The 24,827-nt window shown below is 46.7% G+C and overlaps 1 protein-coding gene across 1 annotated transcript in view; it reads left to right on the forward strand.

The window, feature by feature from the left end:
• GNB5 (guanine nucleotide binding protein (G protein), beta 5) overlaps positions 1-21,485 on the forward strand; it is a 27,812-nt gene extending 6,327 nt beyond the window's left edge. Inside the window, exons 3-12 of the mRNA XM_010571832.1 lie at positions 3,973-4,109; positions 5,829-5,870; positions 6,648-6,724; positions 8,258-8,390; positions 12,272-12,415; positions 15,580-15,671; positions 15,793-15,841; positions 18,465-18,561; positions 19,617-19,783; positions 20,110-21,485. Coding sequence (XP_010570134.1) covers positions 3,973-4,109; positions 5,829-5,870; positions 6,648-6,724; positions 8,258-8,390; positions 12,272-12,415; positions 15,580-15,671; positions 15,793-15,841; positions 18,465-18,561; positions 19,617-19,783; positions 20,110-20,121 — 950 coding nt within the window. The 3' untranslated portion in view covers positions 20,122-21,485. The remainder of the gene's footprint in view (positions 1-3,972; positions 4,110-5,828; positions 5,871-6,647; positions 6,725-8,257; positions 8,391-12,271; positions 12,416-15,579; positions 15,672-15,792; positions 15,842-18,464; positions 18,562-19,616; positions 19,784-20,109) is intronic.
• The last annotated feature ends 3,342 nt before the right edge of the window (positions 21,486-24,827 follow it).

Consider the following 24,827-nt stretch of genomic DNA (forward strand, 5'->3'; position numbering starts at 1 on the left):
GCCCGGCCGGCCCCCCTCGCCCCGGCCGCGGGGGCTTCTGGCCTCGCTGGGGCTGCGCGGAGGCAGCTGTGCTTCCTGCTCTGCCTTCGGGGCGGGCGGGCGGCCGGGGAGGGGAAGGGACCGTCAAGTACCCCTTTTGGCGGATTCTGAGGTTTATTTGCATCGTTTTAATGGACATCTTAGTGGCAGGAGCAAAGAGTAAACCCAGCCTTGTGGAAGCTGATGGGAATTTGCTTTAACGAGGCCGGGATTTCACCCAAGGTGGAAGGGCTTAAAAAGGAACGTTGTTTCCAAAAACACCTCCCCCCCAGGGAGACAACTTGCAGGGATCCAGTGCTGATTCAGAGGTGCAGGGTGAGTCAATGCTCGAGCTGTCAACGCATAGCTCACCGTTATCAGCTGCGGTTTCAAGATCCGTGGTTAACGTAACAGAAATGACATGGACAGATTTCAATCCTGCCCTCCCACCCCTGTTCAGCAAAAAATAAGCTAGTCTTATTTGTATGGAGCTTCTCAACTAGGTATTAATTCATCTGACCTGAGATATAAAAGTCCTTTTATTTTTGTTATTTCATTTTTGTAATTACAGTGATACAATATATTGCAGGGCTTTTTTTTTGAGAAAAACATGTAAATTACTGTAGTCCTCTGAAATCGTGTAACTCGCTTTATTAGAAATATTAGTGGGTCATTATTTCATCCCTTTTGATGGCTTAAATGTTGAAAAGGAATCTGAGCCTGTAGACAGTGATTTAGCTCTTAGTGTTTTGTAAGACTGAAGGACCGGCAAACATTCTTGAATTTCAGGTGGGGGAGGGTTAAAAGATTTTTTTTCTGGAGTAAATAGAGCATTTTCTTGTCTAAATTAGACAATCATATGTTATATGAGTGTCCTATTAATAGGAATCATTAAACAAATGGAGATGGCCTCATTACAGAAACATTACCATACACCGTCATATTCCTACAGTATAATTTCTGTATCGGAAGTAGTGGGGCCTCTGCTTAACAGACCTCTTAAGCATATGCTTAAATCCATTTTTGTTCACAGAGAGATTTACTTATGATTGCAGTGATACTGTAACTGTGCGTGTCATTGATAGTCATAGGATATTTATGTCTTCGTCATATGTAAAATCTGTAAACTTACATTGGAAAGCTGTGTTTGCGTAGCCATGGCATGATTTCTAAGATAAAAGTCTTATGCTGCTGTAGAATAATGCTCCCTCATGATATTTTATATCATTGATTCTGTATCAGAGCTTTTTTGCACTTAAATTATCCCCAAGAACTATTTCTGCAGAGATTGTAAGTTTCAGAATAAAGCATCTCTTCTGTTTTGGTGGTTTTTTTCCTAATCTAAAATTGTATCTTTTGCATTTTTTTTGCTCTGATCATGACTTTCCCTCTACGGTTCCCAAAACAAACAGCTGGCTGAACTAGGATTGCCCTTATTTGTTCAACTCGTTTTGAACAGCAGCTCTCAAAAATGTGGATAGAAAAAGGAAATACCAAACATGCATTTGATCTGCAATCTAAAATTTTAAGGATTCAATTCTACCGCTTGAGAATTTTAAGTGTAGATAAAACAGTTTGTTCTGTTCATGAGATCCACAGATGTTTAAGGCCAGAAGAGACCATTAGGACCAACTGACTTTGCAGCACAGAAAAGATCAAAGACCCAATAGTATCTGCATCAAGTCCACATCCCCTGTTCAGGCCAAACAATACGTTTTAGAAAAAAAGCCTGTTTTATCTGCATCTTTTTAAAACCACTCAAGCTACTTATTGGCTTTAGCTGATCTACTTGCCTGAGTGCATAATTTTCAACTATCTTGAAACAATAGTGGAGAATGCTTCAAAATAATTATCTGACTCTAAAACCTGTGCTAGGCGGGTGCAGGATTATTATGGCTGTGGTTGGAGATAAGTGTCCTCAGAGAATCAGTAAGGCTAAACCAGGCAATTCCACAGAGTCTCAGCTGCGTTGACATAATGGAAACACTTTGTCCATTGTCTGTGAAACGTTTGTTTTTTCAGATATGTTCTGGACACAAGCATCTTTCCAGCTGCCATAATAACCTCCTGTCTTGTGTTTTCATGTCTCTTTATTGGATCATTTGGCAGGTTTCCATGGGCAAAAGTAGGGAGAAATGTTATCTTTTCCTCAGTGGGTTTATATGGTACTTTCTCAGAAACTTGCTTTCGACCTCCTGTTAGAGATGACATGGACAAATTGTCAGGAATGGTGGACAGCACTTGTCCTTGGCTGGGTGAGACTGGTTGAGCAGAGATTTCAGATGAGAACATAATTCTGGCACAGAATTCTGTGGGGCTGCTGGTTTTGAAAGACAACTCTTAAAAAGCTAATCCACTAGAAATCAGTCCCTGCCTTAGGCAGAAATTGCTCCCCTGACCCTGTGCCAGGGAATGATCTCGAAGTTAAGGGTGCCTGCTCTCTGGCTGTGACAGCCCTTCCTAGCCCATGAGTTTTCTTGCAGCTCTAGAAAAGTGACAAAGGGTGAAGCAGCAATGCAGCTCTGGAGCAATCACCTGCCATGTGACATGTGGAGCTCAGCCTCCAGCACAGCATTGAAAAGCTTAAGATTTCTTCCACCAGCTCATTACAATGTGAGCTGCTGCATTTATTTCAAAAGGTTTGAGTCAGGCATTGCCCCCTTAGCTAACAGCAGCTGGATCATCTTAGGTTTCAGCGTGGACAAACACACAACATGGGGAAGCACTGGATCCTGTTAGCTCTTCTCTAGACAGACTTATTTTTAATTCTGGTGCCAGGGTCTCCTGCCCCAGGACCTCTACTCTACTGTGAGACTTGAAGCAGCTCCCACCCTCCCTAATGCTCCGTGTGAAGTGTGTCAGAGCTGCCACAGCATGCCAAGATACATCATGGCCCTACTCGGCTCCATGCTGGAGCAGAGCAAATAGGTTTCCTCAGATGACGCTTTCTCCCAGACATGGGCAGATGACCCCAGCATGAGGCATCAGGGTTACGTGAGACACCTTTAGTAGTCAGCTGCAGTGGGATTAATTTTATGTCAAAGTGAGTTTGCACAGTTGGAAGTGTAAATTTGTTGGGTTTTTAAGAATACCAGCTGAAAGTACTGCTATTAAATGAGGTATCAAAGAACAGACTTCTCCTCCACCAGACGATGCTTGCTACTCAGGAAAGTTGCTTGCCAGCCCTCTCTGTTTCTCTTTCCTATAAAAGAAAAAGCTGTCCCTATGAAGTCCTCAATGTCTGTAGACACTGTTGAGAAGTTGACTAGCGCACTCTTGCAGCAAATGCCAAGCTTCCCTGCTCACTCAGAGCTGTGTCCTGGCCCCCAGTGCTCCCCTGGCCACCAGAAGGGATGGCACAGCAGAGGAGCGCCAGTGGCTAGTACCTGTATCACATTGCACCACCGCTGCGGTGCCGAGAACCGACGGCGGCTGGGAGCCTCACATCCAGAGGCTCACATCACAGCCTCACATAAGTGTTTTACCGTTGAAACTTTGGAGATTTGGTGCTTACCCCCTTCTTTTGTCTGATTTTTTCCTCCAAGACCCAGTAGTGGTCTTCACTTCTGCTGAGTACCTTGAGGCATGTGTTAGCCTGGAGGCTGTCTCTGCACTTTCAAGCCTCAGTCAGATTGAGGATTTCCCAATAAGAGGGGGCAAGGGGGTAATCTATTTTCCAGTTATATTTGGGTGTGATGATCTGCAAGAGCTTCAGCAGCTACAGCCCTGGAATTCAAGCCCTGAGTGAATTCATCCTTATCTTTATCTGATGAACATGTTCATACACCGCCCACCTTGGTTTTACTACCTGCCAGCTCTGAAGCAGTGTTTGTTGGCTTGCACCATAACTCAAACTTCATGGATTAATTCCTTCAAGTGACATTACTCATAAACATAGAGATTTGCCAGGGCAGAGCTTTGATGCAGGGCTCTCTAACCATCAGCTGTTTGCAGTTCATCAGGTGGCAGAGCGTGTGGAGGCGCTGGGCCAGTTTGTGATGAAGACCAGGAGGACCCTGAAGGGCCACGGAAATAAAGTTCTCTGTATGGACTGGTGCAAAGACAAGAGAAGAATTGTGAGCTCTTCCCAGGTATGCTGTTGGGCACATGTTTTTCAAAGCTACTGTTGGGCACTATACAAATCTTCTGGCTGTGCGATGTGCCAGTCTTTGCAGATGATACCTGTGTAGAGTGTAAATGTTTTCAAGATACCCTTAAAGCACTTCATTGGCAATGAATTTGTTCCAAGAGCATAAATCCAAGCTTCTGATCATTGCTACACCTGTGGTAGCTAATACCCTAAATATTTCTTGTCCAGTCATATACAGATTTTCCCCATATTCCCTACTACAATAGAAAATAGAGAACTCATCAGAGGCCGCTTTTATTTCCTTTTTCTTTACAGACAAAATATTTAGTAACAATTTGAGTTTCTGTGTTCAGAGAAAATAATCAGGAAAATGGAAGGGAAGAAATGTTGATTCTTCTAGAGATTTCTGTGCAAAGAAATTTCTTGTGCAGTCTGTATGATTGGTGCGACGTTGAAAGCCTCAAACATCTTGCCAAAATTACTGCATTTACTTGGGCATTTTGAGAAATAGTCCTAACACCTGCTCAAGACCAGTCTCATGAGCTGGACGAGGTAATGAGATAATTACTTTCTAGATCCCCTGGTTCATCCTGAGCCCAGTATGGCAGTGAGTGAGCTTGTTGCATCTCACAGCTGTTCATTGACCTATATGAAATCTATCAGGGGTCTCACTTGAGGGATAAAAATAGGCAATCTGCATTGCAAGCCACCTTCAGTTACTGTGGGTTTTTACCATTCATGGTGATCTCAGCAAAGATAATAATTTTAAATCATGTCACATTTTTTAAAGTGGTTAAAATGTCAGTGTGTAGATCAGAAAGCTGAATGGGCAAGTTGTAATGCATTTTTGCATTTTTTACTCTATTTTAAGAACCGTAGTGAGTCCAGGTACAGCAACAATTGTTGCTCAGTAATAAACATTTTGCTTTCACGATACGAGGAGGATAACAATATTGTGTGCATAAGGCGAAGTAGCTGGCATGAGTGTAGCTGGTATACACAAAGTGATTGTGTTGCTCTCTGTGGAGGGTTCTTACAATGGCTATTTAGCAGATTGTATCAATGGATAATTGAAGGTTAAGTAAGTATAGTGAGAAGTAAAGGGAAAACCAGGAAAAGACAGGAAAGGGAAGATGAATAAACAGTGCAATGTCCATAAATAGTCCCCGTGAGTGCTGCCAGCTTGGCAAGTGATTTATAATACAGGTCACCTCTTGTATTTGTAAGGCCCTGTACTGAGCCACTGACAGATATCACTTGGGAGAGGTGGCCAGCTTTGCAGGTGGTGATTACAGGCTGGGAGAAACACATCATGGCTGAAAGGAGGCAAGCGAGGGCTCACTAGTGGCAGTTTCCTGAGGAGATGGTCCTGTCCATGGTGTGTGCTGCAAGTGAGAGGAGTTCTCATAAACCCACTAAGAGGGAAGGGAAAAAAATTAAAAAAATAAATCGGTCTTTTAAGCCAACGTCAGTCATCTCAGTGAGGACGAGATACGCTTTTCTTCTGGTCAAAGACATGACTGGCACGACTGAGGAGTGTCTCCTCGGTGCTTTGTTGTGACCATTGTGCTGCTGTTAAAATGGAGACAAAAATTTCATGACATAACAGACTGGGGGATGGAAATGAGCAGCAGAGTTTTCCCCAAATCTGGAAAGGAGGCTGACAGCCATGTCTCTGGAAGCCCTCAATTTCTCTCTCTGTTTGTGTGCTTTCATTTAGGATGGGAAGGTGATTGTGTGGGATTCCTTCACTACCAACAAGGTAAGTGAAACTTCAGCAAAAGTCAGATTTCTGTGCACAGGGCAAATGACGGTGGGGTAAGAGGGAGGGCTGAAGGGCTCACAGGTGTCACAGGAGGCAGCGGGATGATGGGATAACAGCAAACCTCCACCAGCACCTCCAACCAAGGGGCCCAGGGGAAACCACCTCCCTTGACCCATCTCTGAGCAAAGTCCCTGTCAGGGCACTGGGGTTTGTTGTGATCTCCAGCAGGAGGCTCCGATCCTGCCTCTTCGCTGACAGGGAGGGCTTCTGGCTGGAGGCAAAACCCAGCCAACAAAACAGAGGCCCTCCCTGGGTAAGCTCTGTACCAGATGCCGTGTGTGATAACCCAGGATCCTTCAGCCATAGTGGTCACTGTGAATCAGTGCCACTGCTCCTCCAAGCCCTGCCAGGGCTGTCTTGTGGCATCCTGCCCCACACAGCTGAGAAAAACCAGCTTGTTTGTAACTCGCTTTTACACCTGCAGCAGTGGGGACCTTTTACAGCACTGAATAACCCAAATAAAACATGCTGTGTGATCAGTTTGGGGCTCACGAATAAGGTGGAAAGTGTCAGGGAGGGACGAGCCATCCTGCTGCTCTGCCGGTAAGGGTTGCCCCAGCCTTCCATGTGAGTTCTGGCTGGGGGAAACACCTGTACCTTTCACTGACCCGAAGAATGTCCCACAGAAATACTGAACTTACTACTCTACACTGTTCTCCTTGCACTGATTAGAGTAACAGTGAGATCCCAGTTTAAAGAAGTGCTGTGTTTCAGGAACACGCAGTGACGATGCCATGTACCTGGGTGATGGCCTGTGCATATGCCCCATCTGGATGTGCCATCGCTTGTGGGTAAGTTCCCAGTTTCCACAGCTGCTTACACAGAGAAGCTTGATTTGTAGTGGTGGTCCGGTGCCTTCAGATGCTGACAGCTAGAAGTTTGCGTGCCTCGCTTGCGGGTGGAAGGACTACATTCAGTGCCTCTGATTCTATTCCCATAATGGCTCGTACACATTATCTCCACTGACTTCAGTGCCATAACATTTGTTGTGTAAGCATGGAAAATAATCCTCTTTCAGCATTTATATCATGGGTTAGGAATTCCACATGCATGCAACTTCTCTGTTCCAGTTTGGTTGTGTGTGTTGGATATATCTTCTGAGGGAGAGTGGCTTTAATCCTGTTCTTACTTTGTACTCTTTCTTCTACAATGTAGAGAAGGTTAGGCATTAATGATTGCCAGCACGTGGATAGATCTTGCCAAGACAGGGTGGGGAGAAGTAACCCCATCCTCAGTAGTCTTCTCCAAGTTTTCTGAGGGCTCAGGTTTGAAAAAATTGAGTTTATGCAGGGGAGAAAACAAAGAGATGAGATGTTGGCAAAACATCTTTTAAAAAGAGACTGGGTGGATCAGACAGGCAAAGCAAGCTTGGGGTGAGAGAAAGGAACAAAGGGAGACTTCACTGTGCAGCTTGCAAATCTAGAAAGCAGCAGACTGAGACAGATAGGCAGACTCCATAAATGTGTGTGGAGAGGGAGTCCAGAAACTGCATGTTTTTGACTAAAACTCGAAGAATGGCAAGAAAGCTGTGCCTTCACACTTGTAAGAGAGACAGGGAGGGCATATATGCATTGCACTACCTAATTCTGTATTTCTGTTATGCTGTCAGTTAAGTGCTATGCACCTAATAAGGCAGAGAACCAGCACCTGGTGGTGTGCTGGGATCCCAGGGACCAGGGCAGGGCTGATCTACCACGGCTCTGGAAAAGGGTCAGACACAAGTCAGACCCTTTAGAAAAGAGTCCCGCATCTGGCCTGGGAGACACAGCTTAACTGGTGCAACTGTCCAGGAGGGGCACACCAGCTACAGAGGTCAGTGCTTCTGTTGCCTTTTTTCCAAACTCTTCTAAAAGCCCTGTCTTCACACCCGCTACTTGCTATACTGTCTCTTCCATAGGAGTTAGGTCAAATTTATTAAGGTAGATAAATAATGATGCTTAAATACTGATCCTCGCAATGATGGATGTCAACAGAAAGATGGCAGTTTGGCTGCAAGTGAAATATTAACCCTGAGGTGACTACTATGTCACCTCCCAGTTCATACTTTCATGAGGTTTCATTCAGTGCCATTTATAAACTCGATGAGGTTAAAAAATACTGAGGTGCAGCTGTTCAAGTTCTGTAAAGTAGCCAGCCTGGTGAGGCAGCTGGGGCTTCCCTGCACAGGGAGATCCCGGACAGCACAATACAGGGAAGTCGGTACTTGTAAGGGTTTGGCAGCGCAGCACTGACAGGTGGTTTCCTTCTTATCACCACTCGCCTTTTGTCGTTGCAGTTTTAACCAGTTCTCCTCTCTCTGTTATTGCTATTATTACTCTCTTTAGTGGCCTGGACAACAAGTGTTCTGTGTACCCTCTGACATTTGACAAAAATGAAAATATGGCTGCAAAGAAGAAATCGGTTGCAATGCACACAAACTACTTGTCTGCCTGCAGCTTCACTAACTCAGACATGCAGGTAAATGCATCCCCTACCCACTGCTTGCTGTCTGGCAACACCTAACATGAACTGCACTCGTGTGCAGTGCAGGTAACCTTCCTTGCACCTGGGACACCCGGGGCCATGTCCTGCCCCATGCAGCGTCTGCTGGAAAACCCTCACTGGGGGCAATGAAGGCGCTGCAAAAGCTGCTGTAAGGAAATGCTTGTCACAGCCCGTGGCCAGGCTGTCGCGCCTGCGCCCTGCAAAGGCCTGTCACTTCTGCAGAGGGAGCTCGCTGGTACCTGTGTGCTTTCTGCTCACTGCGTCCGTGCTGGCTGGTGCTTTTAGGAGCTCAAACTAATACAAATAGTTAAAAACCCAGTTCGGCTAGAACTGGGTTGGGTATGTGCTATGCCAGCCAATGGGGACCGTGTTGTTTGCCTGCTTTGTCCTGGACACTCAGCCAACTTTGCTTTTGCTTTCGTTCTTAGTATTTTTTGTTTATACCCAGTGAGATATCTGAGCTTGAGGATGGCTAGCCAGCCCTGTTTTCCATACATGCAGTGGTGTGTTCCCTCCAGGGAGAGGAGTGATGCTGTCCCCATCTTGCAGCCCGGTGGTGGGGGGGGGTTGGAGTGCAGAGGCCCACAGAGGGAGGGGATGGCAAAGCCAGGAACTAAATGCAGATCTTCTGAGACCAGGCCAGCCTTCCTCTGTAGTGAATATCTCAAAAGATCTCTTTCTCTGGGAATATGAAAGATGATGAAAGGAGCCAGGATAATCGCCTTGTCCTCTCTGTTTTTTGAGTTTAATTGAAGCTCTGCTCAGTGCAGGTCTGCAACAAAGTACGTGGCAAAAGGGAGCATTTTCATTACTCTCTGTATCAGCAGAGCTGCTGGAAAGGGAATACCTTGTCCCCTTCTTCCAGATATTTGGAGCTCTTCTGAAGGAAATACCAGCTCTCATTGCTTCTATTTCAGGACATGAGATGCCTGAGAGTATGTTGTTTGGCGTTCTATGGTTTCTGTAATGACTCCGAGGTGCTAATTTAAGTCCATTGCCATGGAAACAAGCGGTGGAGGTACCCAGCACTAAGGCTTGCTTAGCCCTGACCTCACTGTGCAGGAGCCCTGAGTAATTAGAGCAGTCTAAATTAAGTGGAATGTTTTTGATGAGACAGAAGACCAGTATTCTCTTTCCTTGTCCATACCTATATGCATCGTTATTGAATCCTATGAAAGGAAAAAATAGTTAGTTATTTTTCATAATTAAAAGAAGAAGGAAAAATTGGGTCTTTTTTCCCATGTGAAATACAGCAAACTGCACTGATATTGAAAGTAATGTATTACTATTGTTAAATAATACCACAGTGGATTGAAGTGCCTTATATTCAGCGATTCAGAGATTTTTCTGAAGACTTTAAAAAGAAATTTTCTTGTGATTGACGGGTTTATAAGTGATTTATAGCACCGCATGTTATTATTGAAACAAACACAAGCAAGTGGGTTGGCCAGGCTCCCGTTAGGACACCGTTACGTAGAGGATCCTAGAGAATCCCAGATTTCTTATCTTTTTCCTTTTACGTAGCGGCCACAGAATTAAAATTATTCAGTAACTCTGGGGGTGCACAGTGTAACAAGCCCCCTGTGCAGGAGCTTTCCCAGCTGCGTGCGGAACAGCTCTGCTCTCCCGGCTCGCGTCACCGAGGGACGGCGGTCCCTGTCCTGGAGCAGCCCGAGCGTGCGTCCCCCAGCCCAGCGCCCCGCAGCACCCGCTGCTAGGTGCTGTGAGTGCTGCTGCTCTGCCTTGGCTACAGCTCGGTTTTCCCTCGGAGGAGTGAAAGGCAGGGCAGGAGTTGCTGTGCCCGTGGGCGTCTGGCAGTGCGATGGCAGGAGATCCGGGGGTGGTTCGCCACTGATGAAAGCCGCTCTCGGGCCGTGTGGGTGCTGAAACAGGGGGTCCCATCCTTGCTCCTCATCGTGTTCCCCCCCTGGGCCGAGACAAGCGCTGAGCTGCAGGGCTGGGCGACCCTGCACCTTGCTCTCGGTGCCCCAAACCAGCCTTGCTAGAGAGAGCCTCCCCCGCCTCCGTGCGCAGGGAGCTGGGGAGCCTCGCTTCCTAAATTAGGTATATCTGCAGCTCTGCGGTGTGATAATGCTCCCCAGGCGGCAGTGCTCCGTGTGTATTAATAGCAGCAGTTAATTGGGATCTCAAGTGCTTTGCGCAGGGCGGGCAGCCGTAGCGCCGGTGCGGCCGGGCTGAGAAGCGGGATGAGGCCCGTGGGGATGGACGAGGAGGAGGAGGAGGCGGAGGCGGCCGAGGCCGAGGCCGAGGCGAGGGCGGCCCCGGTGCGGTGCCTGTGCCCCCGGCCAGCGGGGGCTGTGTCCCCGCTGTCCCCTCCCGGTGCAAGTGCCGGCTCTTGCCGCCAGGCGCCAGGCGAGGATCCCCGTCCGGCGCGGCCGGAGTCCCTCCTGCAGCAAGCCGGGGGCTGATGGCGAGGACGGTTAATTCCCTTCAGGGTTTGGGTTTTTGGAGGGGCTTCGGTCTGGTGCGGTTTGCAGTGGCAATACCCTGAAGGTGCGTCCGTAACGTTCCTCTTTAGGCATTAGCTGGAGCTATGGGTTGCCAACAGACCCTTGCCGTCCGCCCCGAGCTGCTCCGATTCCCCTCGTATCTCTCTTACGCGCTATTGCAAGAGCAAATCCTCTGAGCTGAAAGCCCTCGTTCCTCAGCCAGGTACAAACAGGCCTCAGAACAGAGAAGTTCATTGATCTAGGCTCAAAAGCTGTCCAGAAAGAGAAGTCGAGACTTTCTTCTGCTATTATCATCTCAGAGTATTAGCGTCTCTCTACTGCAGGATTCAGAACAGGCTGTTCTGCAGCTTTGCAGACCTCTGTTTGTGGGAGGAGTTTTTGGAGCATCTGTCAAACATGTTCAGCGTTTAACCTTTATGCAACTCTCTGAATGGTTTCATGATTGTGTGATCATCATCTTCTTGAACAATATTTTCTTTTTAACTTCTGACTACCCACGGGGATCCTTTGAGTTTCCTCACCAACCGTGAGAAAAACCTGTGTGCAAGACTGAGAGCCCTCCTATGTTCACCCTTGCCTTCTTCCACGCCAGCGCACAGGGACCCTTTCAACCTACAGAATTTGAGATTGCGTAACAGCTTCGAGTGCCAAGGGGAAATTTTGAACAATTGAGCATCATCAGGATTTAGCCACAATAACAAGCGCTGATCACATGTGCTTTCTACAAGCACTGTAGCAGATGAGGGAAGCTGTGAGCTGTGTTCGGTCAGTGTATGTTCAAGCCCTTTCACACACAAATGGTTTTGGACAAGTGAGAGGTGATGGACTTATCAAACAACTGTCTAGACAGGCTTACTTCCCTTTCAGAAAATCCATGTCTTAAGCCCAATTAATTGGGTTTAACCTGACTATTTCAAGCAGAAAAAAAATTCAGAGAGTAAACAGGTATACTTAACTCCAACAGTTCTTCTCTTTAGCCGCGTTGAATTCCAGCAGCCTAAATATGGGTAGGGTTAAATACAGGGGCAGACGGGAATAACAGTCTGGTTCTACGTCCTTTTTGGAGGATATGGAAATGCCAGGAGATCCTTACTGCCATCACTTCTCCAAACCCCCCTGCACAAAACTGACCATTATTGAAATACTGGGTAGATATAGCTGTGTCAATACAGCTGTCTTTTCCACTCGAACTTCTTTCCTTAAAAATAAAAACCATAAACTGTGCTTAGATTCTCATTGTTTTTATGGCTTTGATTTATTACATAGTATTTCATTAAATTAAAGCTGTCCTTGGTGTGTGTATAGGATGTCAGTTGTTTCTTTGTGAACTTGAAGATCATCTCCTGATTTTTTTATTGCGACTCTTCTTGCCACTTCCTATAGATCCTGACAGCAAGTGGAGATGGAACTTGTGCTCTGTGGGATGTTGAGAGTGGGCAGCTTCTGCAGAGTTTCCATGGTCATGGAGCTGATGTCCTGTGCCTGGACCTGGCCCCTTCTGAAACGGGAAATACATTTGTCTCTGGGGTAAGCAGGAGCTTCCTATCATAACACAAAATTAAGGAATGTGGAAGGGAAAAGGCAGCAAAGCAGGAGGCTCGTGATCTTATTGAGAGGGTGCTGGAGTATGTGTTGGAAGCCCCAGTGCAATCCACTCATTGCAAGAACATTTTCCAAGCTGGAGCAAATTAAACCCCTGACTGTGGGGTCAAACCCACCCAGCCAGTCTGACTGCAGTTCTGCTTACTTAGCAAATTCCACCCCACAAAGCAATCCAGCCCAAGATCAAAACAACGCCTCTCCCGGGAAGGGAAAGGCTCAGAGTTAGAGCAGCAGGCTCCTACCACAGCAGAGGTGTGAGCCCCTGTGGGTAGGAGCCCGGCACAGTGGACGATTTCCCGCATTTGGCTCCTTTCTCGTGCCCAGCTCTCTGGAGCTGGACGGGGTGCACCAGGGGGCTGCTCAGGGCATTGAAGTGGGGGTGCCAATAACATGCGTGCCACTACGTCCCTCAACCGCTCCCCAAGAAGCCAAGGGGTGGCTTGGACGCTGGCTAAACCCTCGTACAAGTTGGAGCAGGGAGATGAGGTGTGGCCACGTCTTCAGCTGTTGCAGAGTCCCCTGTGCCTTCCAGCGGTACCAGAGGCATTTAAAGCCCCTTCATCAGTGCCTGCTCCCTGTTCTGGCCCAGAGAAACACACAAACCTCACTGGGGCTGCAGGACTGGTCTGGGCGAGTATCCAGGGCATCTTCCAGATCTTGTCCTGCTGCCGAGGGATTGCTGTTCCCGGGCAGCTGAGCTATTGACATGCAGCCTGGCAGTGAGGTGGACAAGGCATAAAGGTGAGTGAGATGGGGCTCAGCTCCTTTTCGAGGTGGTCCTTGTCTTTCTCACATCAGAAGTTCAGTGTGCAGGTGAGGGCTGGCAGGAGCTGAGAGATGACCTCTCTTACTGGCGGCAGGTTGCTACCAGTAACTTTGCTGAAGGTACCTGGTTTCTGAGCCCCACCAGCACTAGCCCAGGACTGGTCCTGTGCTTGCTGATGGAAATGGCCCTTGTGCCAGAGGGTGCTGACCATGGATTAGGGGATTCCACTTGTGCTCGGAGTCACGGTCCCATCCCTACACAATAAACCTGGACCTCTTCTGTTATGGCTCTTTTATCAAATTTGGCTGGCCCGTCAGGAGCAGAGCCCAGCACACTGGCCCGGTTTGCCTGCTGCTAGCACAGCTGCTCCAAAGCGTGACTGAAAGCTAATTCCATCCGAGTACATTACTCCTCCCCAGCTTTTCTGTCACCGAGCTTGCTTCCCAGAAAGGATAGATTCATTTTCCCTGGGAACAGCTCAGCTTATTATAGGGCAAAGAATCGCAAGCAGCTATGGTACTGCTAAGAGAATATGTCATACTTGTGTCGATGTAGCAGCTTGGGCATGTCCATGCTTACAGGGACTCGCTTAATTCATCACATATGCAGAATACCGCTTCAGTGAAGATCTGTCTTATATTGTGTCAATGCAGGTATAGCCAGAACAGTGCAACCTGAAGGTATAGTGGAATAGAGAGACTCCCTGTATATTGTACCTATGTAATACAGTAACCTTGAGCTGGAATAAGCAATGCCAATACATCAGCGTGCAGCCTGGGTGCTGTTACATTTAACAACTTAACTGAAAATCCCAGCCCTCCTGGGTGAGCTCAGGTCTGCGTCCCAGCTGTTGTGGCCAGTGCCCTCTGAGCACTGCTTCTTGGGGCAAGTTGGATAGCACTCAGGGAGCCCATCTCTCCACAGGTGGTTGCTGGTTTCTCCTTCAAAACATTAGGAGTCAAAGCACCAGCTTGTCAGATTGGTCTTGCCCCCAAACTCCCAGAGAGGTCAGTAAGAACAGTGCATATGGAAGCAATTCGAAGGGCTGGGTTTGGGCTGTGGCCGGGCTTGAGAAGGAAATATGCTGAGTCCAAAATGTCCTCTATCCTGTTTGGTTTCCCCAGTGCAGAAACCACAGTTTGGTACAAAGGAACATTACCTCTTTTAAATAATGACATCATTAGTAAAAACCCTAGGATTTCATTTTAAGAAGAGAATTAAAAAAAGAAAGAGAGAAAGATGTGGATTGTGAAGACACTATTTAATTTAATGAGCAATCATATCTGCTTAAAAATAAATAACATGTGTGGCACAGTCTGCTGGGCAGGATGCACTAGCTTGGCAGAAGCAGCAGCCGCCTGGCCTGCCCTGTGCTTCCCACGCAGCCTCAGAGAGCCTGAGGCCCCCAGAGCTGAGCCTACCTACAGCCTGCCCCTCAGCAGGGTCATATTTATTAAAATCTTCCATCAGTCTTAAAAGAAAAGTCCGTGTTCTTTTTCCTGTCACTGTGACAGCAGCGAGACATAGCAGCTGAGAGCGTGGCCCTACGAGATGGTTCCTGCCCCGAGGACGTTGCAGACTACATGGGCTGAGCCCCTTGCCCAAAGCGTTCAGGGTGATGAGCATCTCACAGCAAGCACCAAGTGTTAAATGATCTTTTCAAAGCACAGCTTGGAAGGGCAGGTTAGAGCTTGACAACGGGATGAAATGCTGTTCTACTTCTTTTCTCATCCCAACCACACCATTGAGCACGTGGGTGTGGAGCCATGGCAGGCGTTAACTCTGGTAAGAGGCTGGGCAAGAGACCCTCCAGACGCACTTATTTCACTTTCTGTTTCAGTGTGTGAAAAGAATTAGTTATAAAACTTTAAATGCTGGGTATTAATTTTTTATATTGGGCATGTTAAGTGGTGAGGGAATGAGCCAGTTATGCAGCTCTGTGGCATGGGGGGACTGCAGACGCAGGTATAGCAGCAGTGCAAGCAGAGCAGGGCTGCGAGCGCCGGTTAGCCTGGGACTGCCCGCACAAACACCCCAGGCCTGTCTGCACCCCACCGTGCTGCACGGCAGCGCTATGCCTGTGCTGCTCTGTGGCACTGCTGAGGCTCCAGCCTTCGCGACGCACTCTGCTCCTAACTGCAACTGCACCGGGCCTGGGGGTACCAGTGCAGCCAGTTCTGGGGCTGCTTTGCTGGTTACGTCCCCTCAGAGCTGTGATGTTCAGAGCCCTTGAATGTAGCTGGGCTTGATGCCGTGTATCAGGCACATGAGGGGTGAAATGTCACCATTTGCACAACTGTAGTGAATTTTTTTGTCTTATTAGGGATGTGACAAGAAAGCAATGGTTTGGGATATGCGGTCTGGTCAGTGCATCCAGTCATTTGAAACCCATGATTCAGATATCAACAGTGTCAGGTCAGTATGTTTCTGGGAGAGGACACATTTGTGATGTTGAGCAATGCACTGGTTCTATTCTTGAAGTCTGACCTCATCCAAGTAATGTAATGTGTTCTGGTCTTTTTTTACTCATGCACAGATATTACCCAAGTGGAGATGCTTTTGCCTCTGGTTCAGACGATGCCACGGTATGTTAATTCAGCAGCCTAATTTAGGGAAGGTCTGTTACTTCCCAAGTCAGATTTTCCTAAAAGACTAGGTCACATCCACAGAGGACTTGAAGTGACTAAACTGGGCCTGTGACACCAAAGTTGCAGAAATAATAATGCTATAATATAATATATATTAAATAGTACATCTAATGCTATAGGGAAAAATCCAGTAACACTTCATAGGTCACCTCTGCAAACTTTTCTACCTGAGGTACTGTCCAAATATTCATTTCAGATTTTCTGTGTTTTGAAGATTCGTGGTCAAAACTAGTTGTCTTACTGGAAGAGTTTTGGCTTCATGTAGTTGTTGGTTGCAACATGGGAGGAAGCAGATGAAATGATGCAGCTTGTGTCAGAAGGAGCAGCACAGTGCAAGGGCATGAAGGGAGCCTGCACGTGAGGGTGCACGCCCCAGCAAGCAGAGGGGCCACGGGCTCAGCGCGGAGCTGGGCAGACCTGGTCAGCTGGCTTCCACGGCCCTGTCCATCTTGAGAGTGCAACCCCAGGGTGGTCTTGGCCACAAACATCTCCTCCCTGTCAGCCTGACTCACTGCCGACACTTCTCACTGCGATGAGTCACCACCGCATCCAGGTCATCCTAGATGATACAATAGTTCTTACTGGATCTTATCTATGAGCAAGCTGCTAGGAGGGGCACAGTATGTATTGACAAGTAATTTTGGTCACACATTGTATGTAAAATGCCACTTACCTCCCGGTGCCTTCGGGCCCCTGAGCGATGCACAGGGCTGGTGGCTCTTCCTGCAGCTGCTGGGTCCCCATGGGGGACCAGGCTCTGCCTGTACCGCAGCCCTGCAGGGACTGAGCTGGCAGTTAGGTGTAACTCGAGGAGAGCAGACATTTGGGAGGCACCTGGCACCTTTTTTCTCTCGTCTATTCTTTCTAAAGTACTCTGCCCTCAGAGCATGTTTTGAGTCCGCTCCAATACTAGCTAAACTCAATAGAAACATTCCCTTTGTCTTCACTGGATGTGGAGACCTTCCAAGACTCTTCTGGAGAAAGCGTACACTGCTTTTAGGTCTTAAAAGCTGCGATTATAAATTAATACCTCTAGCTCTGTGGTGAGCCCAGTGGCTCTCTGCACATTCGGATGCGGTACTCTAAGCACTTGAGATGCTGAGGGAGTGAGATGGAGAAATTGTCCATCATTAAATTCCAATGAGAGCACTCTCTTTTTATACCCAGTACCACGGGCTCTGGGCTCCTGTGCTTATTAATTTATTTGATGGGGTTTCTCTCTCTTAACTATTCCTGACACCTCCAACTTGAGCAGGAGAATGGGAAATTCCATCTCCGTACTTTTGACAGAGGTTTTGGCAGTTTCCATCTACTTCATTCTTTAAATGAAGAGGTTGGTGTTTTCAGCTTCACAGACTGATACACTGACTGATATCCTTGACCTGATTTATATACTTAGGGATTTCGAGGAACAGATAGATAATCCTGACTGCCTGGAGGGAAACCATAAAAGCGTGCTCACATGGCAGTGCTGTCACCTGCGGTGACCCCAGCTCCCTATCAGGACAGTCTGATGGAATTATTCACCAGCGTGGAGCACTGGGAAACCTGGACTTCACATACCTGGCAGCTCCCCACCGCCCTGCGAATGAAACAGCCTCTTCTTTATGTGCGGGCTTGAATACCAGCCATTTTTCATTAGTAAAGCCTTAATATTAGCAAACCCATATGGCCAGTGTTTGCTTAAACTTAACTTATTAAGGAAGGTTTTCAGTTCAAATAGTTTTAAAAGTGCATTTTGATTTCAGGGCTAACAGACTGCCTTTCTGCATGGCACTGAAGTCTGGTCTGTCTATACATTATTTCCATGTCAAACAAGCCTAAGTACACTGGCAAGTGATAAAAACAGGAAGTGCAGGTTGTAGAGGTGATTGGGGATTTTCCATGAGAAATGAAACCCAAAGATCTGTATAAAAATGTGTTATTTCACTTGAATTATTTTCACGTAGGTTTTTCAGACAGAGAGGCCTTGTGGAAGGGCAGGGGCTGTTTGCTATCCTGTCTTACTCAGAGCAAGGACTACCATCTAAGGTTCCCGGTGCTGAGGGACTGTCTGAGCACCATGCCATGTGGTCCGTGTTCTCAAAGATGACTAGAGATTTAATCTTCTGTGTCTCCCAGGCTCCAGCTGTGGCTAAACTGTCGTCTTTAGAGACTGTCTCTCCATGCACCTCCCCAGCAGCAGGATGCCCTCATATGCAGGAAACCGCAGTGGGGAAGCAAGAGGGTAGGGGGACTTTCAGTGGGTAGCCATGGTCCAAAGCCCACCACTCATCTCTTTATAGCAGGACAGGCAGGAGGCTTGGAGAAGCGGTTTGGAAAAGCAAGTTCTTCACTCAGTTTATACAACACAGCCTTGTGTTGCTTAGATCCCTGTTAGGCTCCAGGGGAGTGCCAGTTACAGCGGGCAGAAATAGCAGAAGGAAAGAAGCCAAACAGCCGCTTCCCGTGATGCCTGTTAGGCTGTGGTCCTTCCCACTCCCATTTTTTCAATGAAACGTAGTAGCTGTTGACTCCAGCCTTTACTGAGGCACGTGTGTTGGTTTTGTTCTAATCCTAGTGTCGTTTATATGACCTTCGTGCAGACAGAGAAGTAGCAATTTATTCCAAAGAGAGCATCATTTTTGGAGCATCCAGTGTGGACTTCTCCCTCAGTGGTGAGACCTGAACTTTGGAGGTTATCTTAGTGTTGGGATTTGAGGGGAACTGTAAAATTTTGCCAGTTTAATTTGATGAAGCATTTGTTATTAAAAGTTATTAAAAGTAATAGTAAGTACCAAAAGAAAAATTTAATGCATGGAAGCCTTTTTTTGCCTCCGTAAAAATAATTACTCTTTAAATAACCTAGCTGGCTCTTGCTTCGTTGTAGCAATCAAAAGTATTTTCCTGGCCCTACTGAAGGCAGGAAATATTTTGCCTTTAACTACAGCTGGGCTAGAATTTCACAATAATGATTAAAAACATTTCAAAGGAAACATGAAATGTAACTGACGATTAAGCGCACTTACATAAATAGTTTTTAAAAGGCTAATAAATAATTAATAGACAGTAGAAGTATGTTAGAGGAGCATGAAGACAGAGAGATGATTACCATTTTTCACTACAGATCCAGAGACATGAGCTCAAGTCTTCTCTCTCCTGCCCCAGAACAAATGCAGAGCTCCTCCAGTCACCCTGTGTGGGGATGAGTGGGTGGTGAGCTGCTCTGCCTGGGACAGAGGCAAATGTCTCTGTTATGGTCACAAGCACCACAGCATGTCCCGTTGGGGACCGTGAATCACTTACCAAATTGTCTACTAATCATTCAACCATTTGTATTCAACTTCTTGCGTAAAGACTGAGCAAAATATTACTACCCTGCATTAGCTGTTGAAGCGGTCTTCAGTCTGTCATGATTTGGAGGCATCCCCTGTCTCTAACGACTGAACAGATTCTCTGTAATTTAACTCAATTTTAACTATATTTTAAGCCAGCAAATTTGAATTGATTCAGCGTTTAGTATGGACAGCTCAGCCGTGGAGCAGGGGTGTCTAACGGGAGCACAGCTAGCCGGCGGGAGGCAGGGGTCAGGGCTCGCTGTGTGCGGAGGGTGGCACGGGAAAGCTGGCTTGTGGCTCACGGGGCGATGAATGTCCTGCAGAAGGCCCTTGCTGCAGTCAGGACATGTTACCTGCTTATGACCTCACTGTGTAAAACCTCATTCTCTTTGTAGGTCGCCTACTGTTCGCAGGCTATAATGATTACACCATAAATGTCTGGGATGTGCTGAAAGGGTCCCGTGTATCCATTCTGTTTGGACACGAAAATCGTGTCAGCACCTTGCGGGTCTCTCCCGATGGGACAGCGTTCTGCTCGGGCTCCTGGGACCACACTCTCCGAGTAAGTGTTGGGAGCACGTTACTTCGGGTGCTTGTTTGTTTGTTTAATTGTTTAAAAAAGGGGGCAAGGGGGAAGGGTTGTTACAGGAAAATTGACTCAAGAGGGACTAACGAGGATATAAAAACACAGTGTAAAACATGAACAGAAAATTCAAATTAAAGAAATCCCCACAAAGTGCTAGCAGAACTGTTAAATTTTGAACATGGCTTAAATAATATGATTGCTGCTGATACTCCGTACCACTAAGCTGACTGCCTTGCCAAATTTTAATTAAATGTTTGATAGAATAGTTAATGTCATAAACCATTGTTCAACTCTCTCTGCAGATCTGGGCTTAACCTGAGATCCTGTATGCAGAATCAAATGAAGACTGAAACCCTGGACTACAAAAACTGCATAAAAAAGCCACCCCTCAAAATCAAATATTCACTACACTACAAAAGAGTGACACTGAACCCACAGATTAACACAGCTAGGTAGAAAATGTAATCTGCTTGAACACATAGCAAACATCAACTTGTAGTAAAATGAAATGTTTTTAATTCTGTTTTGAAATTATCTTCTTTTATTAGAACTAGTTTAGATAATTATAAAGGGACTTTTCTCTGAAGTCACCTGTATCATAGAATTGAGTATTTCAGAGCACATTATGTATTTATTTGCATGAATTTAGTTCCTTTTTAAAGTTAAAAAAAAGAAAAAAAAGAAAAAAAGATTCTTGATTTTATCGGGATGTAGCATAAAACTTTGGAAACATTCCATAGTAGTGCATTGAATTTTGGTGTTGAAAAGTGGAAAGAAAAACAATTCTGATACTTTATGATGGCGTTATGGATGACTGGACCTTGGCAGTAAGTAGAGGAGCAAAGGACCTACTGTGAAGGTACTGGCTGTTGTCATAAGAATGTATTTTTTGTACAGAAAAGAAATCCTTTCAATCCCTGTTTTTTCCTACTGTCTTTTTAGATAGAAATTAAGTATTTCATCTCTGTTACATGAATATAAAGAATCTAAATATATACAAACTGATAAACTGCAAAGAGGAGGGATATAAACATGATTTACATAATCATGAGGTAATACTTAACCAGTAGTTTCTTAGAAATTTTTAATTGTATCACTTGGTGAGTGAATTTTCTTTTACTTAAAGGAATACTACATGCTAAGCACTAAGGGATACTACACGCTAAGCACTAAGCACTGTTATACTGATGGTCAAATCTTTTCCAAGTCAGTCATAGTCATTCTATGATCATGATTCTTATTTGCATTTTGAGCAGTTCATACCACTTTGGCAGGGCAATGTAGCTTAAATGTGTATTAAGGCAGTGTATGCCCATTTTAAGGTCCTTCTGCAACGTCAGAGCAGTGTAAGTTCATGCAAACGTGCGTCAAACCTTACAAGGCAAATCATACAGTCCTTACTCTTAACAGTAATCTCCCACTGGCGTGGACATAGTTTTGTCACAGTTGGACTTGAGAATGAACAACAGTGAGTTGTTGAAAACCTGCTGTGAGCCACAGTCCTGCCAGCATTTGACACCGTGCTCACGAGCCCATCTGATCCAGGAGCCACTGGGTTTCAGGGAAGCAGTACAGCCGGCCACATTGCTGGCAGCACCCAGCCCTCTGTGTGAGCGTGGTAATGCAATGCAGACTGGCAGGACTACCCCCATGCGGAGCTGATGCTCTAGAATTAAGATTTAATCAGATAAAGCTGAGATACAGTTAATGATAGAACCATTGGGAAATTATATTTGCATTTATACATTGAAAACCATTGAGACTAGTGCGTGTCACCTCTGCTGATACTGTCAGGTACTGAGTCTCACCTGAGCGGAGGCACATAGGGAGCAAAGTGCTGGAGTAATGCTGGGAGCTTGCACAGTCTGGCCTTTGAAATGCAAGTGGGGAGATACATCTCTGAAAAGATCAAAGACATGATTTATATTTAGATTGAAACAAGAGAAAACAAGCTCACTGGAGTGAGCTTGATCACAAGCTCACTGATCACTGGAGTTGGCTGTTCACGTAAGTTTGATGGTAATACGCTCATTCTATTTGAAGGTGGGATTTTTTTAGAGTTCTATAAAAATTGTGTTAGAAACAAAGTCTCCTCATTCATGAAAACACTAGGTTCCATGAATCCATAACCGGTTAACCTAGGACACTGACATTTTTATCAGCCTTCAGTCCCTAATGAAAGAGCTCAGCTGTTTTCACTTGGAAAAGTCAACTCTGACGCTTTGCAATATTTGTGGCAAACTATCCCTGTAACAAACTGAATGCACTATGGAAATGTCATGTAGAGCTCACTGTGCAATACTGAGTCAATACACTGTACACATTTGATCAAAAGATTAATATTAATGTTTAGATAGTATTTATTGGTAAGAAGTTTGTTTCAAACATATTACATTGTGTTGATACTTATGAATGGCCTAAATACAATAAATTGTATTTTACATATTGAGAACATGTGTATAGTCATTTGTCCCATCAGTTAGGTACTTGTAATGGTAGCTATTTTTTCTGGGGTTTTAGCGTTTACTTTTTGCACCATACAGTTTCTTAGATCATTTGTCCTGCAAAAATCTAGGGCAAAATCCAGATCTACTAGAAATTTGCTTCTGGAATATCTGCTGGAAATACCCATGGTGGGCCACAGCAACTGAGAGCGAGCAGTCCTTGAAAGTACCTGAAACTCCATCTGAGCTCCTTCCGCATTCAGGAGGCCAGAACTCAGGTTGTGTTTTCCGGCTCAGAAGGATCACAGCTAACGTGGTGTTTTCCTTCCACATCTTCACCGCCATACCCGGGAATGCACTGGAAAACGCAGAGTATATGTTTTGTGGGAGCACAGGATTCTCCTCACGTGGCAGCGGGACGCCAGTGAAAGCAGGGCACCAAAACGCTGTTGAGGGCTCAGGCTATCACTGTTTAGGTAAACCGTATTTGCAGATCACCTTGAGATGCAGCAGTTCAGCTTTCTGCCTTGTCAGTAGAGGAGAACTGTGCTGGGGTCAGCTGTCCTCTCCACTTCAGTGTAGGTTTTGTGGTCAGCATGAAGGTAGTTGGTGGACACGCTTGGTTTAGACACTGAAAAAAAGCATCTCCTTAGCTTAGGCACGTTGTTTCATTTCCTTTCCTCTGAGGGGCGAGGGAAAGTGCTGAGCCAGCTCTTTTTGAGTGACATCAGTGCCCAAACCATCACCAGCTCCAGTGAGAACGAGGCTGACATCGCATCTTGCACTTCTGTTCTTGCAGGGAGAGATCGCGTGGTTCTTGCACTTCAGGACCACTGCCTGTGGACTCGTAAGTCAGGCTGCATGGACTTGGCACCTGTGAAAATCACCTTTTTGGTCCTGAGGTAACAGTGGAAGCTGTGAACCAGGACGGGCCTTGACTTCCCGCCAGATAAAGGAAGATAGAGGAACAGGGCACTGAAGTATCCGTTGTATTTTGTAGTCGCTAAAGGCTGAGGCTTTGGAAAACCCAGAGTTTCGAGACCCCCTGCTTTGGTCTGTCAAGCTCTTTGTGTCTCGGAAACGCCTCTATTCCTTTCCAGAGGGAGAGGTTTTAACCTTCCTCTTATCCTTTCCGCAACATGTCCCAGCCTTGCAGAACAGCCGTGCAGCTCTGGATGCAGCAGTGAAGCAGCAGTGTCACATCCCAGAGCCCCAGCACTGGCCCTACCTTCCTGACCCGCTCCTCAGCTCAAGCCAGGAGGTGAAGGAAAAGCAGTCCCAAAAGGCTGCGCAAGCGGGCTATAACCAGGTTAAATGTATGGAGAGGAAGGGAGCTATAGCTAGGGCAAAGTCACTGTCAGACGGCTCCGTCCTGTTAAACAAAAACGCTATATAAACAGGAAGGGTGGAAAAGGATATTGCTAGAGAAAGAGCAGCCTCTCCCTCTTGCTCTCCTGCCGTGAGGAATGCAATAGGAAATTCCTGCTCAGGATTAACAATCGTAAGGAAAACTCTAGTTAAAAAAGCATGTGTGTAAAGCGCTGGTGCAAAGTAAAGATATCAATCCAGCTACTGCTCTAGCACATAAACACAGACTAGATCTCCCCAGTTAAAAACAAAACAAAAGCCAAACGCAGGCACGTAAAACGAAGAGTTGCTTTAGGAACAACTCTGAAGAGCTCAGGCCAATTCTTGATAGTGATCTGAGAAATCGCAATAGGATTGATTCCAGCCATCTATTTTTAGGTTTTCTGACGGGGATGTAAAAAGGAGAGAGAGAGCCGTAACTCAAGATAAGTGGAGTGAAGCCGTGCTGGCGCGTTGGGCACCTTGAGCCTGTTGTGCGACGAGAGATGAGAGCATGACCCAGGCCCAGGCAGCTGTGGCAGCCCCTCTCCTCCCAGTGCTGGCGCGGGGCTGCGCGGCGACGGTGCAGTCGCAGCCGTGCTTTGCACCGGGCCACCATCTGAACCTCGCTTGCAAACTGGTGCTGAGCAGGAAGCGCAAGTTGGGTGTACCTGTGCTGGGCCTGCCATAAATCTGGGGGTGGTTTTTATGGGAGTCTTGATGATCTGTTGAGCACTCTGATGGCACTCACAGCTCGAAGAGCACAGCTGGGATGCAGGGGAGGCCTCTAGCTGAGATTTCTCCCTGGTGCTGTGCCCCGTGCAAATGACACCGCTCGGCCGGTGTGTTCTCGCCCGTTTTATTTTACACCACCAGCGGCGAAGGGCCCAGCCTTTGCACCGTGAAGGTCCTAATCCTAGATTCTGCCTACACGCCCCTCAAAAAGCAAATGCCACGGCATTTGTTTGGTAAATACACGATGCGCTCGCCCTTGGGTCCTCGAAAACCTGCAGCTCCTTTGATCCAAAGAATACAGGTTCGGGCCACCAAGGGGGGAACCCCCCCCCCCGTATGAAAAAAGCAGCCCGCAGTCGGCACCCCGCGACTCAGCGTTTCGCTCGACCGCCCCGGGAAACGCGCGGCTTGGTGCAGCCGGTGCCCTCCCCGGGGATGCGGGCGGACCCTCCGGGGACGCGGCGCTCGCTCGCCGGCAGCCCCCCGCCGGCCAG

The sequence above is a fragment of the Haliaeetus leucocephalus genome, unplaced genomic scaffold, assembly GCF_000737465.1.
Source record: "Haliaeetus leucocephalus isolate CR32 unplaced genomic scaffold, Haliaeetus_leucocephalus-4.0 Scaffold339, whole genome shotgun sequence".
Classification (NCBI taxonomy): domain Eukaryota; kingdom Metazoa; phylum Chordata; class Aves; order Accipitriformes; family Accipitridae; genus Haliaeetus; species Haliaeetus leucocephalus.